This window comes from Eurosta solidaginis, chromosome 3, assembly GCF_040869045.1.
Source record: "Eurosta solidaginis isolate ZX-2024a chromosome 3, ASM4086904v1, whole genome shotgun sequence".
NCBI lineage: Eukaryota > Metazoa > Arthropoda > Insecta > Diptera > Tephritidae > Eurosta > Eurosta solidaginis.
The window spans coordinates 198,799,179-198,817,385 of NC_090321.1; the positions used below are offsets into that span (position 1 = coordinate 198,799,179).

Here is an 18,207-nt window from a genome sequence, read left to right on the forward strand (position 1 = left end):
TATAGAACTATGGGCCACTCCCTCATAAAATACTCTTTAATGCCTTTCATTTGATACACATGTCATACAAACACATTCCAGGGTTTCCCTCGGTTCATTTTCCTACATGGTTATTTTCCCTTATGTTGTCACCATAGCTCTCAACTGAGTATGTAATGTTCCGAACTTAACCTTCCTTACTTGTTTTTTTTTAATGTAGACCAAAATTTACAGACGTTTGTGTTCCAAACATTGATTCCAATAGTCTTCGCTAAACGAAAACGATATTTTAGAATGAAAGTCGACCGATTTTAAGTTGAAAGATGTTAAGGTTATACGCTCAGTTCAAACTGTTGTTTTCCGGCCTTTTGATACAAGAATTCATTATGAATAACTGCGCTTCAGTTTTCAAACTAGTTCGACTGTCCACTAGGTTAGAGTAGTAGCACACCCTGTCATTTGTTCGACTGTCCGGGGAAAACTTTTGATTCACCACTTTTAGTGTTCTTGCGAAGGGCAAAGCCTCACCTGGTAAATATATGTGCCTTCGTATTCACATATGTAACAGGAGCCGAAACGTGTAGGTGATATTTAAACTTGGTTGATAGGCTAGAATTACTGAGATTCACTCCAAGAGACTAGTTGGGATAGGGCCGGCAACTTTAGGAAACGTCAAAACGGGAGACTTGGGTGTTGAATGATGAAGTATGAAAATCAAAATTAACACATCAGACGCTATTTTAAAGTTTCGCAAATAAACAACAGATGTTTGAATATAAGGCCAAGTGATTTTTCAAACCCTTCTATCTTCAACTTAAGTATGAGGTGAGAATCATTTCGAAGGAGAGTTTAAACCCCTGGGACGTACTTACTAAAGGATTTTGCATAACTGATTTCGCTTACTATTTACGCCAATCGGAATTAGAATTTTTGAAAAAATCAGCATTTTTTTCGGGTAACTTGACAACATAAGAACAATTTGAAAACATGTACGACTTGGGTTATTTTATTTGAATTCATTGTTCCTTCTTAATTTTTCTTAAAAATTATGCAAAGTGAGCTTTTAAATTTTTTATACAATTTTTCTTTTAAAATAAATAAATGTAAGGCGCGATAACCTCCGAAGATATTTTAGGCCGAGCGCTTCTCTTCCAATTTGCGTCGTTCTCCTCTTGATTTTCCCTACAAATTGGCCGGACGGGACCTACATGTTTTATGCCGACTCCGAACGGCATCTGCAAGGCAGATGAGTTTTCACTGAGAGCTTTTCATGGCAGAAATACACTCGGAGCGCTTGGCAAAAACTGCCGGGGGGCGATCCCGCCTAGAAAAATTGTCTTCTAATTGAAAAACCTTATTTCTAAAATTTTGATGTTGCTTTGCTCGGGGTGTGAAACCAGGGCATACGGTGTGGTAGGCGGAGCACGCTACTATCACACCACTTTTAGTGTTTTGTTTTAATAACTTGGTGAATTGGGTGATGGAAAATTCGTGTTAAGCTGGCGTTGAAGGCGCCTGTTTTTTTAAATTACTTTTGAACGGCTAGAAAGAGTTACATCATGCAATTGAATTCTTATAACTGGCAGTGATGCGCATCCGTTGATACCCCTTTCGACCATATCCGTCCAATTTTCGACATGAACAATAAATGGCCTAGACAGCCTTAAACAAGTAGAAAATATAGTACCGCGCCGGACGCCGCCGCCGCCGTGCCAATATTTTTGACATTCGGTGACGGCATGCAAAAAACAACGAAAATCGGCGGCGGAGGCGGCGTTTATCGGCGGCGTATATCTCTAATATGTAATACTCCTATATTGCTCCAAAAGGCTAGGTACATACCCTTTGGTGGTTAACCAAATATTTAAATATTTATTTTTTAAAAATATTATTTTATTTATTTTTGAGTTTAAATATTTTCCAACTAATTAGAATTTTCTTTTTTTTTTCAATTAAAAATTATTTTAAAAATTAAAGTAAAGAATACAAAGTAGTTAACACTATATACCCGAACATCAGAGTGCCGATATATTGCTGTTTAAACATTTTTGTTTTTGTATTCAATAATCGAATGTACCTAAATTTAAATTTTTTCTTGTCACACTTATGTTGCTACAATCACAAAAATTTTATAGGCTGTCTTGTTTTGATTTCGAATTCAAAACACATTGCGAGCATTTTCTATTAGCAATTTAGGAGTATTACATATATGCGTGCACTCAAAAGAATGATTTTAGCTTTTATTATCTGTTATTTACTTCTATTTTGCTTTTTATTGGCAAAATCATGGCGGACCGATACAAGGTGGCAGCATGGGACAGCTGATTATAAACTGTTTTTATTTGATATGAAACATCAACTTCCGGTGCAGTACGATTTTGACATTTGTCCATCGAATTTACAAAAACAAAGTACATGGAATTTTTATTTATGCTTGTAGGCATGTCTCCATGCTGCCACTTTGTATCGTTCCGCCATGGGCAAAATAAAAAGGACGCCACTCATTGTCGCTTCCCGAAAATAGAATTAGGTTTAATCTGGCTACAACAGCTTTCGTGATTGACTGTCGTGCCGCTCTGTCGCGTCGAAAATAACGACACTCATAAGAACATGTGTAAAAACAATATGACAGCTGTGTCAGCTACACCGCCGTCGTGAATATAGTCAGCACTGATATTGTGAATAAAGATGTCCCCAGAAAATACATAATGGTTGGAAAATACAAAGGTTGTGAGCTATTTGAACCCCAGGTAAGTGACTCTCTTGACATACCTGAATACGGCTTTAACATTCCGTACCTTATCGTTTTTTAAGATATTGACGATCATAACTGATGTTGGATGTTGTAGTCGAAGGTATATATCAGTCAAGTTTATTTGCGAATTACCTTTGGTTCAAATAGCTCACTTCCGCATGCTTTCTTCCCCTGATGAAATATGATTATCATGTAGTATCTTATTTTGTAAGAGATATGAAGAATAAATCATGATAATCGTATTCAAAAATGATTCAAAAATCTCAACCAAAACGATTGAAATATGTTCACGAATATGATCAGAAAATAACTGTGAAAAACAGTCAAATATTATTCTAAAACAATTATAGCTAAATTTTACAATGATAAAAAATATGAATGCGACCGCCGTGGTGTGATGGTAGCGTGCTCCGCCTACCACACCGAAGACCCTGGGTTCACGCGCCGAGCAAAGCAACATCAAGATTTTAGAAACAAGTTTTTTCAATTAGAAGACAAATTTTTCTACGTGGCAAGCGCTCCGGGTGTATTTCTGCCATGAAAAGCTCTCAGTGAAAACTCATCTGCCTTGCAGATGCCGTTCGGAGTCGACATAAAACAAGTAGGTCCCGTCCCGCCAATTTGCAGGAAAAGGGGCACGACGCAAAAAAGTTGGCAAATGCTTTCAAGCTGTCAAGTGCTACTTTTGAGCGTGCTACGAATAAATAAGAGTGGATATACATAAGTGGCGTTTGTTAATAAATTGTAGTTGGATATACTCTACAAAGAACTTTACAGATAGTGAACATAAATTAAGCTCTAAATCGATCAATAAAACGTAAATTTGTTATGGAAACGCATTTACAAGGGAGCAGTAAGGAAGGCGGTCGGCATGATGTGTTGGTGCACAGTGGCTAGTCATTGTCGGCTGGGGCGGGTCCTTGCCAACCTTACTGTTCCTGCGCCATAAGCAGAAAAAAGTTCCTATCATGCCTATCAAACTAGCAGCTGTCAAAATCAAAATAAACTGACAGAAGCGCAGAGACCGACTCAAAACGCTTATAAATTCAAATCAAAACGACATCCGGTCGAACCGGATGCCACGGACAACCCGTTAACATTCCAAAATTTAAAAATTCAAAAATTCAAAAAAAATTACCGCAAAAAAATTTACCGAACCGGACATGGCCGGTTACCAACGCTGAAAATCGAAAATAAAAAAAAAGCTGAAAATTAAAATACAACAAAAGGGCCGAATATAACTTGGGGGCGCCGCGGGTGTTGTTGCGACGCCCGGTGCATTTATCCCACCCTCAAATAACCATGGCCACCGACGCACCTAATCTTTCGGTGGCCCCTTACCTGTTTTATCTAAGTGCCTTCTAAGTAAGTGGCGACGCCAGCATTCCCATTTTAAATTACAATTTATTTATAATTCATTATTAAATTATAAATACATTATTAAATTCATTACAAAAATTATCACAATGTTATCGTAGAACTCAGTTTTGAGTGTAACCTGATATCGAATCGATATAATGCTAATGCGCCTAGTATAATGCTAACAATATCTAATATGTATAAAAAAAAAGTATTTACCAAAAGCAATAACGACAAAATTGCGATAGCAATATGTATTACGGCACGTAAATCACCTTCGTCTTGTTGTTCGAAAGGTATTGCCCGCAATAGGGATTCATATGCCTATATATATACCTATATATTGCATTTGGAAGGAAAAAAAAATTTTGAATTCAAAATCCTTTTGCCAATTCGTGTATACTTGACAATCGACGAATGGCTGCTGTCGCAAAAAAAAATCCGTTAAATCTATGGTTAAGCTTCCAAAGTGAATCGCTAAAACGTTTCAATGTATAGAGCTAACTTTAAACATCTTAAGGTGACAAAATATATATTCTTAAAATGATCGAAAAAAAATGTATCCTTTTCTTTTTTTATGTAAAGCTAATGCTTAGGTAGGTATTAGGTAAATGGAATCATACTAGTTAATTGCTGAATACAATCTTAGTCATAGTTAAAGAGTTTTGTTTGATATATTATATGTAAGATGCATTCTCAAATAAACGGCGTATGTTGAAATTAGGGTTAAGCGTTCTAACAGGTAAGTGCTGCTTGACCGGACTGAGACAAAACTGCCTGTTTATTTGTGAACAAACCTTTAAAACGTGTAAATAATTTTGGCATATTAAAATATGGTTGCATTCTTTAATATCTTGTCAAGTTGCAAAACATAAGTGTTCATATGGTAATTCTTTTGGTTAGGTAATCAATACAGCTAAGCTTAACTCGTGGGAATCATTTATGTATAACCTTTTTCGTCTATAATACGTTATACTATCCTTTCATCTTTTGTGTTGATAATTCAAAAACAAAAATATCGTAATTTAGACACAAGAGATCGATCCTTGTCGAATGGTTTACCCGGGGTTATATAAAACCCTCTAAGTACCACTTGGAAGTTCTTTTAACTACCCTGCAAAAATGCTCTCGTCATTCCACGCCGTTTGACTAGTTACTACACAGTCATAGGTTATGTTCTTAGTCACATTTGCATGGGCGTGGGTAAGTTTCGTGACCAGAAGTTTTTTTGTAGGGTAATTAAGTCTAAATTTATACCGTCCTGGTACTTACATGGCCGACAGAGTGCGTACCATGGGTCTCTGCCGGCGTGTTGTCGCTGGTGGAGTTGACCTTGCCGGTGAAGTTGACGCTGATGTGGGTTGTGGTGTGCGGTCTTGGGCGCGCTGTGCTGGTATTGTTGGTGGTTGTTGCGCTCTGGTCCGAGGTGATCGAGTGCACCTGGTGGCAACGAAACTTCGGAATGACTTGGGGCTAAATTTGGCTTTCGTTGTACTACGCTGCCGCGTACTGCTGGCCCTGGAGGCGGAGGTGTTGGTTTAAGAGTCTTCTCGTAATTCGCTTGACCCTGTACTAATGTTTCTTAATTGTCCTTTTTGGTCCGCAGGAAATTGCAAAACGGAAGATTCCAAATTGCTCGATACTAGTTACAAGCTTCGCCACAATTAGAAGGCGTAAAAATATTTCCAAAAATTATTTTTCCAGTGTGCGGACCGGGTAGTTGGTTGATAAGTATGTGGGACTCCGTTAAACGCAAGCAGTGTGCAACCAATAGGAGCACCCTTAACAGTCAGTGTTGGTGGGTTTCATATTTTTACATACTATTCTACATTCTAAATTAGCAAAGTCTCTTGTTATTCCAGTTTTCGAACCGTTGCACATTTGCTGGTGGTAAATGTTTTCAAGCCTTAGTTAATTGGGTTTTGATGACTTATAAGTATGTGCGTGCAATAGTTTTAAAGGATAAGACTCTTATGGTACGAAGTTTTCCAAGCCGAAATCGCCAACGTTGATATTTTTGGGTTAATTCTTACCGTCGATCCCTTTTCCTTCCGCGCCCACTGCAGTTAGATTCTATTGGCCCCTTTTGCAATCCTTTTGTAAAACAAAAACTCTTTTTTGGCCGGAACCTCGTGATCAAAAAAAAGAAAAAAAAAACTTTCTTCCTAGTGATGGCCGGTCTGTCTTTTTTCTTCCTTTCGATATTTTTTCTATCGCCACTTTCGCCACATCGCTAGGTGTGTTCGCGTGAACACGCTCCCAAGTGGGTCGTAGCCGTAGACCGTAGCAGCAGACCGTAACAAACCTGCTTCGCTTTGAAGACCTGACGATGAAGCGAACAGGGAACCGGATCATCTGTGGGAAGCTATTGCCAGGGATCTCCGATGACAAACAACGTGGGGCACGACTCACCCCTGAGATAAGAGTCTCAAAGTCCTACTACGAAGCTAGCCGGGCAACATGGGTCCATCAAAAAAAAAGTTAAGTCAAATTTGGGAATTAATTCTGTTTCCTAGTTTAAAAGGGCTTTGCGGCAATTAGACATTTGTTATGGAGAACTCGTCAAAACTCCGAAAGGTTTTAGTGGTTATCGCCCCCACAAAAGGCAAGACAAAAAAAAATAGACATTTTGATATGGAGAACTCGTCCAAACTCCGAAAGGCTAGTCCGACCTAAGCGGGACTGCCAGGGTGTTCACGGTCCTCGGTGAGTACGCGCGTGAACATCCTATGAGGTCTGTGCTCGGGGAGAATACTGGACGAGATGTCCCCGACCGCCAAAACGCCCAGACAAAAAAAGTCCAATAGGTGGATATATAAACAAAAAATCAAATTGTAAATTGGCAAAAGAAACGCCCTTGTTGGTTCATTGCGGACGAATATCCGAAGCATGGAAGCGACCTATCAATTTCCCGTTTAGGTCCTCGAGATCATACAATGCGTTACCTATTTTTCGAAGCACGCGACACTTCAGGTATTTGGGTAGGAATTTGGCATTAATGCCCTGTTTAAAATTACTTAAGGCAAAGTTTCTCCGGAAAACTTCCTGACCTTCCTTATAGTTGACGTGTCTAGAGCGCTTGTTATAGGTGGTTACTCCCCTATCTTTGGCCTGATCTAAATTTCTGCGGATCTGCTCACGAATATTAGTCAACTTGTCAGCTCGGCTTACTACCGTAACCTGGTCTTCTCGAAGGCTGCCGAGTTTCCCTAAAATGTTGTACGTTGAGGCATGTTGGACCATGTTTTGGCCATATAATGCAAAGTACGGAGAACACTGAATCGCTGTATGAAAATCACTTCTCAAAACTGATAAAATTTCGGGTATATGCTTATCCCAATTAGTGTGGTCAGGTTTATCCTTCAGGAAAATCCTAATCTTAGAAACAATTTCTCTGTTGACGCGTTCGGATGCGTTCGCTTGGGGAGAATATAGCCCCGTCCTCACGTGCGTCACCCCGTAGTTTGCAAAAAATTGGTTCATTTCCTTCGAGATAAACTGTTTACCATTGTCACTGTGAATAAACTCAGGGACCCCTACAGCCGGAAAAATTTCTGAAGCGAAGTAATTTATAACGTTTACAGTGGTGGCTCTCTGCATGGGCTTTAGCCAAACGTATTTTGAAAAATGGTCTAGTACTATGAAAAGAAATTGATTTCGCCGCTTAGATCTCGGATACGGCCCTAGAAAGTCGCAATACAACCGCTGAAATGGCCTTTCGGATTCAAAGGTACTCCCTATAGGTGGTCTCGACTGCTGATTGGTGGGTTTTACCGTTTTGCAGGTGTCACAACGCTGGACGTAGTCCCTGACGTCCTTAGTCTGCTGCGGCCAGAAGTACTTCTGCCTAACACGTTCTAAGGTTTTCAGCCATCCGCCATGGTAACTCCGGTTAGCGTCATGTGCTAATCTCACTGCTTCCTCAGTCAACCCTTTTGGCAACCATAAACGCCACAGCGAGTCTTCTTCCCCTTCCATCCCCTTACGAAACTTAACTCTTTTGAAAATTACACCGTCCACCACTCGTAAATCCGGAAGTGATTCCTCGTTTTCGGTGACGGTCCGAATTAAGTCTAAATACTCATTGCTGGTAAATTCGGGAGAGACTAAGTCTATTTCTCCGGGTGTGGTAGTGAAAGTTAACTCGTCAACGTCAAAACGCGACAGCGCGTCTGGTACTACATTCAGGGTGCCCTTACGATGTTCCATTCTAAAATCGTATCTTTGCAGTAAGAGTGACCATCTCGCCAACCTCCCGCTCAAGTCTTTTTGTGTCATCAACCACTTGAGACTGGGGTGGTCCGTAACAATCCGAAAAGGTAATCCTTCGACATAGGGTCGGAAACGCTTCACGCTGATTATGGCTGCAAGACATTCCAGCTCGGTTACTGTATAATTGCGTTGAGCATTATTCAGCTTTTTCGACACGAACGCGATTGGATGCTCAGCGCCGTCATCATCGACCTGGAACAACACTCCGCCAACACCTATTTTGGAAGCGTCGCATTGTATTACGAATTCTTTGGAAAAGTCTGGTTGGGCCAAGACAGGCGCCGAACTCAAGGCTACTTTTAGTTTTTCGAACGCCTCTATAGCTTCAGGAGTGAGTTTAAACGGGCCTGCTGACTTGCGGAGACAGTCGGTTAAGGGACCTGCCAAGTCAGCAAAATTGGTAATAAATGCCCGGTACCAATTCGCCATGCCCACAAACCTACGCACTTGCCGAGGGGATTTAGGGATCGGGAAGTTTTGTATTGCTTCTACTTTTCCCGGATCCACTTTCAGGCACCCGCTGCCTATCAAATACCCTAAGTAGCGTATTTCCTTCTGACAAAATTTACTTTTTTCCACATTTATTGTCAGACCTGCATCTCTCAAACAGTTCGCCACTTCCGCTAGCAATTTTAGATGATCCTCAAAATTAGTGCTACATACCATCAGATCGTCCAGGTAGACAAAGACGTTCTCTCGCAGACGCGAAGGGATCGCCTTGTCCATCAGCCTACTCATAGTCTGCGGTCCATTGCACAGACCAAATGGCATCACCTTGAAGTGGTACAGAGGCCTCCCCGGAACTGCGAATGCTGTTTTTTCCTTCGAGGACTCTGTCAATTTGATCTGGAAGAACGCGTCTTTCAGATCAATGCCACTAATAAAATGCGTATCTTTCAGTCTGCTCAATAAGCCGTTGATATGAGGCAGGGGGTACGAATCCTTCTTAGTCACCGCGTTGACCTTTCTCGAATCTATACACAGCCTGACTTTGCCTGGTTTCCGGACCAGTACTACAGGACTACACCACGGGGAGTTGGATTCTTCTATAACTCCTAACTGTAGTAACCTGTCTAGTTCTCTAAAAGCTTCGGCTTGCCTCGGCGGCGAAAGAGGAAAATGCTTGCTTTTTATAGGCACAGCATCACCGGTGTCGATGTGATGCTCCACTAATTTAGTTTGCCCTAGGCCTAACTTCTCGTACGAAGGAAACGTCTCGATGACTTTTCGCAATTCTGATTTCTGTTCTGGTGACAATTCATGGAGGTTAAGTTCCTCTTCCTTTTCAAGCCTAGTCTCTAAGCACTCTACGCTCGGGAATATTTCGGGAGCTAACGCAAATGCTCTCCAAAAATCGACCCCGAAGTATGCTTCTTGGAGCAACGAGGGAACAAGGTAAAAACGAATAATCTTTGTGATATTTTTAAAAGTGACCGGTAGGGATACTGAGCCTAAAATTTTTTGCTTGTTGCCGCCCGCGGTATATACGAACGCATGTAAGGGCTGATATTCGAAGCCGTTATCCTCTAGGAATTCTACTCCATTTTTCCCTAAGATGGAGACGTTGGCTCCCGAGTCTAACAACCCTACAAGAAAACTATTTTTAATTCTAGCCTTTACTAAAGGCCTTTCGTCCTCTGTAAGCGTTAACGTGGTGGCTTGCAGCAGTCTACGCTCCTGTACTCTCCGGTGGTATCTCTTCCTACACTTCAAAATATTGTCCGATACCGGATATTGGTCAAAAATGGTATGTCTCATTTGTTCATACCTATCCTCCCTTTCTTTTAGGGTTGGGAAAAGTTGCGTTTGGCACGCGACATCCCTATGCTGGCGTCGCAGGATTTTGATTTGCTCGCCCATCGTGAAAGAGGACGTTCGACTCTCGGATTCAGAACTATTCGAATCGTCAGTACTATCGGGGAAGGTTATTATTACAGTCGAGGGTTCTTCTGCCAGGGTACTACTGCACCTCGGAAGCTCACCACCTCCATGCAGAGATTCGCCCTCTGGTTCAGCGCACGGGACGACGCCTCGAGCACTGGCTGATGTGGGAGCTATGAAGCCGAACGAGGTTCCCCCATCTTCTCGCTCGGGTACTGGTTTCCCTGCCTGCGATGGTCCCTAGGGCATTTAGGAGTGAATACACCCTTATACCCACATTTAAAACAAAAAGGACTTTTTATGGGTTCCTCGCAATATATATAGGAGTGCCCCATTCCCTGGCAATTCCAGCACTGGATTCCCGAGTAGTCCGGTCTTCTGCTGCGTCTATATTCCAGCGCCTCTATCTGCGGATCTATCTCGCCGTTCTCGCCTTCCATCGTCATGTCCGGGGTTGTCACGCGTGCCTCGCTTACATGCCGTCCTGGGTAATTGGCTCCCAGCAGCTTGCTCTCTTTCAGCACTTGTTCACCTCGGCGTGCTACATCGCGCAGATCATGGAGGTTCCTTACGTCCGCATTAAAAAGCATTAGCTTAAGGCTACTGTTGACGTTCCTTTTTATTATGTCAATCAGTAGAAGCTCTGACATCGGCTCCCTTAAGCGCGCGTTCAAGGAGATTATGTCCGCGTGAAACACGTCATAACACTCACTTGCCTTTTGCTTGCGCATGGAGATCTCCATCATGATCTCGTGGTCCGTTTTCAAGGTGCCAAACTCTCTTTTTAAGGAGTAGCACAAAAAGGCATATGTCGCATTTGGGTTTTGTTTTGTGAACAGCCAGTACCATTCTTCGGCTCGTCCCGAAAGGAATAAGTGGAAACTGGCCATTATTTGTTCGTCAGGGCATTGTGTGCGCTCACACAAGGTGTTTAATTTGAAGAGGAAATCGCTTACACTCCCAGTGCCGTCGAATGCGATTTTCCACTCCTGCGGTTTTACTGTTATGCTGCTTGGAGTCGGGTACATTGGCGGTACTACCGATGGCAATGGGTTACGGTCCATCCTGCTTGCGTTCCTGTGTTGCTGGTGTGCTTGCTGCGTGGATTCGAGAGCGGCGTTGAGCTGGGCCATGTTGGCTCTAATTGAGCCCATCTCTCTCCGCATTTCCTCCTGCGAAGCCTGGAACAGTTGGTGTAGCACGTCCACCCACGAGCCTCCACGAGTGGCTTCGTCCTGCATTCCTAGGAGGTTCGCCTGATCGCTGGTAGCGTCCCCAAAATTTCCAACCTCTTGATTTGGTGGTAAGGCACCCGCTCCATCTGGTGCATAGTTCGACACATTGGTCATTATCCCCGAGATGTTGTGTGTGTTTAGCAGCGATGCATTTAAATTGCTGGTGCTTACAGGTATGTCCAGTTTGTCGCGGTCGTCGTTCGGGCCCGAGCCTATATGAGTCCCCGCGGGATTTCCGTAGGATCCTCCTACTGGGGTATGCACCACCAAAGGACGCCTTGCTTTCGAAAAAGCCCCCCTATTAGCACCGCCCCGGTTTTGGTTTCCCCGGAACCCTCCCGCACTCCCGAACGGAGTATTTCGCCCCGGTTGGCCGAACGATTGCTCGCGTGACATAATCAAAATAATTATATAAAAAAAATGTAGCTCGTTACGTAGTAGTTAAAAAAAACTTTTGCCGCGTAGCGCAGTTAGGGGTCAACAAAAAAATCAGAATTCCCCCTTTTACCTTATATTTTAGGCGATGCCTTGAAAAAAAAATGTGTATATAAAAATTACGCGAGGAGTTGAGAAAACTTGGTAGCAATTGTAATGGGAACGCTGACATCCCATTCCCAGAAGGCACTTGGGCTACAGGTTGAGAAAAAAAAATTTACTACAAACACATTCATACTTGGCCCTAGTGCTCCCAACCGCAGTGCGAGGGGGTCTTAAGGCCCCCCTCCGAGACTGGTCTGAGGCCACTAGGGTCACTCCAGGCACACACGGGTTGGTCTCAACACGCCCAGCCGCAACGCAGGGGCAGTCTCCAGGGGCTTGCCCCTGGGACTGGTTGGGGGTGTTGAGGCCTCCCGTTCATTTTTACTGGACACCCCTCCTGCCTCCGCCGCAATGGGTGGAACGGTTTCGGAACCGCTCCCCCAGTCTGGCGGGACAGGAAGGAGTGCCACTCTGAATCCCAGCTCAACCCTCCACAGTCCAGGTGGTATTCTAAACTACCACCTGGGGCGTGGGATGAGCCGGGGTTCTTTTTCCACATACATACACGCACTCACACTGACGACACAAAATTCGGCAAATAAAAGAAAAAAATTTAACATTACAAAAAAAAACCCAATTAGCGGACAAAATTATTCCAAAGCCGACTAACGGACAACTTCCGGTAACTAAAATCCCACTTACAAAAAAAATGAAGTGCGTTTAGCACTGCCTCATCGGGTGGAAAAAAAAAATCCGGAGACTTGACGTAAAGTCCGTGGCTCCTTCGGCCACTGCCCCCGATGACCAGCCCGGACAACCTGATCTGTCCAACCATCCCACCGCAACGTAGGTGGCAGCTGCTGTGGCTGCTCACTCGGACTGGTGGGATGGTCAACTTCACAGGTTGACCCGACTGACCCCCGCGGCCAGCGCCTCAGGCGCCCCGTTGGGCGCCATCTGTTATGGAAACGCATTTACAAGGGAGCAGTAAGGAAGGCGGTCGGCATGATGTGTTGGTGCACAGTGGCTAGTCATTGTCGGCTGGGGCGGGTCCTTGCCAACCTTACTGTTCCTGCGCCATAAGCAGAAAAAAGTTCCTATCATGCCTATCAAACTAGCAGCTGTCAAAATCAAAATAAACTGACAGAAGCGCAGAGACCGACTCAAAACGCTTATAAATTCAAATCAAAACGACATCCGGTCGAACCGGATGCCACGGACAACCCGTTAACATTCCAAAATTTAAAAATTCAAAAATTCAAAAAAAATTACCGCAAAAAAATTTACCGAACCGGACATGGCCGGTTACCAACGCTGAAAATCGAAAATAAAAAAAAAGCTGAAAATTAAAATACAACAAAAGGGCCGAATATAACTTGGGGGCGCCGCGGGTGTTGTTGCGACGCCCGGTGCATTTATCCCACCCTCAAATAACCATGGCCACCGACGCACCTAATCTTTCGGTGGCCCTTACCTGTTTTATCTAAGTGCCTTCTAAGTAAGTGGCGACGCCAGCATTCCCATTTTAAATTACAATTTATTTATAATTCATTATTAAATTATAAATACATTATTAAATTCATTACAAAAATTATCACAATGTTATCGTAGAACTCAGTTTTGAGTGTAACCTGATATCGAATCGATATAATGCTAATGCGCCTAGTATAATGCTAACAATATCTAATATGTATAAAAAAAAAGTATTTACCAAAAGCAATAACGACAAAATTGCGATAGCAATATGTATTACGGCACGTAAATCACCTTCGTCTTGTTGTTCGAAAGGTATTGCCCGCAATAGGGATTCATATGCCTATATATATACCTATATATTGCATTTGGAAGGAAAAAAAAATTTTGAATTCAAAATCCTTTTGCCAATTCGTGTATACTTGACAATCGACGAATGGCTGCTGTCGCAAAAAAAAATCCGTTAAATCTATGGTTAAGCTTCCAAAGTGAATCGCTAAAATGTTTCAATGTATAGAGCTAACTTTAAACATCTTAAGGTGACAAAATATATATTCTTAAAATGATCGAAAAAAAATGTATCCTTTTCTTTTTTTATGTAAAGCTAATGCTTAGGTAGGTATTAGGTAAATGGAATCATACTAGTTAATTGCTGAATACAATCTTAGTCATAGTTAAAGAGTTTTGTTTGATATATTATATGTAAGATGCATTCTCAAATAAACGGCGTATGTTGAAATTAGGGTTAAGCGTTCTAACAGGTAAGTGCTGCTTGACCGGACTGAGACAAAACTGCCTGTTTATTTGTGAACAAACCTTTAAAACGTGTAAATAATTTTGGCATATTAAAATATGGTTGCATTCTTTAATATCTTGTCAAGTTGCAAAACATAAGTGTTCATATGGTAATTCTTTTGGTTAGGTAATCAATACAGCTAAGCTTAACTCGTGGGAATCATTTATGTATAACCTTTTTCGTCTATAATACGTTATACTATCCTTTCATCTTTTGTGTTGATAATTCAAAAACAAAAATATCGTAATTTAGACACAAGAGATCGATCCTTGTCGAATGGTTTACCCGGGGTTATATAAAACCCTCTAAGTACCACTTGGAAGTTCTTTTAACTACCCTGCAAAAATGCTCTCGTCATTCCACGCCGTTTGACTAGTTACTACACAGTCATAGGTTATGTTCTTAGTCACATTTGCATGGGCGTGGGTAAGTTTCGTGACCAGAAGTTTTTTTGTAGGGTAATTAAGTCTAAATTTATACCGTCCTGGTACTTACATGGCCGACAGAGTGCGTACCATGGGTCTCTGCCGGCGTGTTGTCGCTGGTGGAGTTGACCTTGCCGGTGAAGTTGACGCTGATGTGGGTTGTGGTGTGCGGTCTTGGGCGCGCTGTGCTGGTATTGTTGGTGGTTGTTGCGCTCTGGTCCGAGGTGATCGAGTGCACCTGGTGGCAACGAAACTTCGGAATGACTTGGGGCTAAATTTGGCTTTCGTTGTACTACGCTGCCGCGTACTGCTGGCCCTGGAGGCGGAGGTGTTGGTTTAAGAGTCTTCTCGTAATTCGCTTGACCCTGTACTAATGTTTCTTAATTGTCCTTTTTGGTCCGCAGGAAATTGCAAAACGGAAGATTCCAAATTGCTCGATACTAGTTACAAGCTTCGCCACAATTAGAAGGCGTAAAAATATTTCCAAAAATTATTTTTCCAGTGTGCGGACCGGGTAGTTGGTTGATAAGTATGTGGGACTCCGTTAAACGCAAGCAGTGTGCAACCAATAGGAGCACCCTTAACAGTCAGTGTTGGTGGGTTTCATATTTTTACATACTATTCTACATTCTAAATTAGCAAAGTCTCTTGTTATTCCAGTTTTCGAACCGTTGCACATTTGCTGGTGGTAAATGTTTTCAAGCCTTAGTTAATTGGGTTTTGATGACTTATAAGTATGTGCGTGCAATAGTTTTAAAGGATAAGACTCTTATGGTACGAAGTTTTCCAAGCCGAAATCGCCAACGTTGATATTTTTGGGTTAATTCTTACCGTCGATCCCTTTTCCTTCCGCGCCCACTGCAGTTAGATTCTATTGGCCCCTTTTGCAATCCTTTTGTAAAACAAAAACTCTTTTTTGGCCGGAACCTCGTGATCAAAAAAAAGAAAAAAAAAACTTTCTTCCTAGTGATGGCCGGTCTGTCTTTTTTCTTCCTTTCGATATTTTTTCTATCGCCACTTTCGCCACATCGCTAGGTGTGTTCGCGTGAACACGCTCCCAAGTGGGTCGTAGCCGTAGACCGTAGCAGCAGACCGTAACAAATTATAGTGATCGGAAAAATTTAAATATCAAAATCTGATTATGGCGCCAAATACAAGAAAAAATAATAAAGTTCACCTAAAAGAAAAAGTGACAACAAGTGAAACTGAAGAAGAGAGAGGTGATTGCCCCAACCTAACAACAATAATCGACAATAATCGAAAATATGCAAGAGCAATTCAAACTGCAAGAAAAAGCTATGAACAAAATTAGAAACTCACAGCAACATATTAGTGATAGCTTTGATGCGCTCAAGAGTGAGATAGTTAGATTCTCGGAGGAGAATAAGCAAATTAAAGCTGGAGACATTGGTGCTTTATCGGTAACCGTATCGGTAACCTTTTAACAGCTGATTCGACCAACCTTATGAGAATCAATGCAATCGATTATTGGTGCCGCTAAGGTCGTAACCGTATCGCAGCCAACCAATTGGGTTTTGGTTTACCGTCGTAACGATAAACAGCTGATTACGTTAGGGATACGGATACAGCGATACGACATACGGCACCAATGACTCCAGCTTAAAAAAGAACTGGGGCCTACTCTGTATTACGATGCGAAAGAAAAAATACGCGAAATCGCAAAACTCTGTACCACAATAAAATATTGCAAAATTTTAATGTATGCTTATGATGTAAAACTTTTTAGGTCCTATGCGTCTATTGATGAACGTCCCTTGCTTCAAGCGGATTTAAACTGCTTGCTAAATGCCGCTGAACCTCAATAAATGTAAATTCATGTGCCTCTCTCGAAGATCTTACATAATTAATAATTTTTGTCTTCTATCAGTAAACTATTTTGAGGACTTGGGAGTTACGATGGATGCTAAACTTAGTTTCAACCTTCATGTTATGGCTACTGTCAATACGGCTACGGTTCTATCATTCGTGAAACGATGGTCTAAAGAATTTAGTGACCCTTATGTAACCAAAGTGGTAAACATTAGTTAGACCGATACTAAAATACGGATCAATAGTCAGGAATCCGCTATATCAAGTTCATGCAGATAGACTAGAGCCAATATAGAAGCAATTTTTACTTTTTTCTTTAAGGAATTTTCATTGGGACTCTGGGTATAATCTTCCACCTTATACTAGTCGGTTAAAGCTTATCAATCTTCCTACTCTCGCAAGTCGTAGAGAAATGCTAGGTGTATTATTCATGGCTAAACTACTGAATGGACTAGATTCTAGCACCTTTCTTTTGAACGAAGTAGACTTCAATGTCCCATCGCGAGTGTCAAGACATTACAAACCTCTTCTTTTGAGGCAGTGCAGAACTAATTTCGAATTAAATGAACCTTTTCGGTGTTTGTGTCATGATTTTAACTCTCATTCGAACTCGTTTGATATAACAGATTCACTTTTTACTATAAAGAAAACTGTCCTATCCTATCTTAACTCGTAACAAAATAAAAAAAAAATAAAAAATTGTGTATAAAATGTTCACTTATTTAACAATGTAGTATATGCATTATTTCCAACTGTTATGTATAATACTCAGCTGATAATATTTATTCTGTAGCTGAGCAGTTTTAAATCTCAACGCTTAACAAACCTCCGCCTATCAACAACTCGGCAAAAACAAAATCCGTGCGCCATGCGGATGCGCCCCTGCGCAAAAATACTACGGATCCCACCAAGGCCGTAGCCAGGGGGGCAGTTTACGGGGGTTTGACACCCCCCCCCCCCCCCCCCCCCCAGAAATGTTGAAACAAGTATGCTAATTTTTATTTCTACCATTTTGAAAACCATAGTTTAAATGTCTTCCAAAGCAAAGACAACCAAATGCATATTGTGTAAATTTTTTTTTTCATGCCAGATGCAGCTGGAAGGAAATTATAAAAAGAAAACCAGTAAAGAAAGCAACATACGTACCTTAAAAGAAAAATAACGACAAATTTGGCTTGCACTGCAAAAATTAGATAATTTCTTGAGAGCCTTAACAAAAATAGAAACCCTTGAATTGCATGAAATTTAGAAGCAAACTTTGTCCCACGGCATTTCGTGACGGTAGATTTAATGCTATCGTCGCCGCCGTGCAAAACACACAAAATGTGTCCGCATTTTATTTTTCGTTAAAATATTGCGATAAAGTTTTTTGTTCTTTAAAATTCATATACAAATATTTTTCCAAGCCTTAGTTTAAAATCAAGTAGTTACTAAAGTCGTTTATTAGTCTATCTGTGTAGTTTTTCATTTTCTTATTCTCTTTGCTTCTTTTCTTTCAAATGGCCACTCTAAATGTAATGAAAATTTCGCTTCCGCTCTCAATGTGTTTGATTTAGGCGAAATAGTTGGACGTAGTTTGAGCAATGACAATACTCAACGAAAGTCATTGTGTTTATACCTTTAATTGAACGTACATACTTATCATTACAACCATGCATGATAGCAGCGACTGAATCCTGATGGTCAGCTGATTTTTGTTTACATTTGCATTACAAAAAAATA

The 18,207-nt window shown here is 41.5% G+C and overlaps 1 protein-coding gene across 3 annotated transcripts in view; it reads right to left on the reverse strand.

The window, feature by feature from the left end:
- The window catches only part of Fpps (Farnesyl pyrophosphate synthase), a 70,990-nt gene that overhangs the window by 26,427 nt on the left and 26,356 nt on the right, over positions 1–18,207 (reverse strand). The window contains exon 1 of one of the 3 annotated variants that reach the window (XM_067774598.1): positions 5,366–6,437. The exons of 1 other annotated variant lie outside the window; for it this stretch is intronic. In XM_067774598.1, coding sequence (XP_067630699.1) covers positions 5,366–5,388 — 23 coding nt within the window. In that variant the 5' untranslated portion in view covers positions 5,389–6,437. Of the gene's footprint in view, positions 1–5,365; positions 6,438–18,207 lie in introns of those variants that run through there. One more of the 3 variants, XM_067774599.1, reaches the window with a different exon arrangement.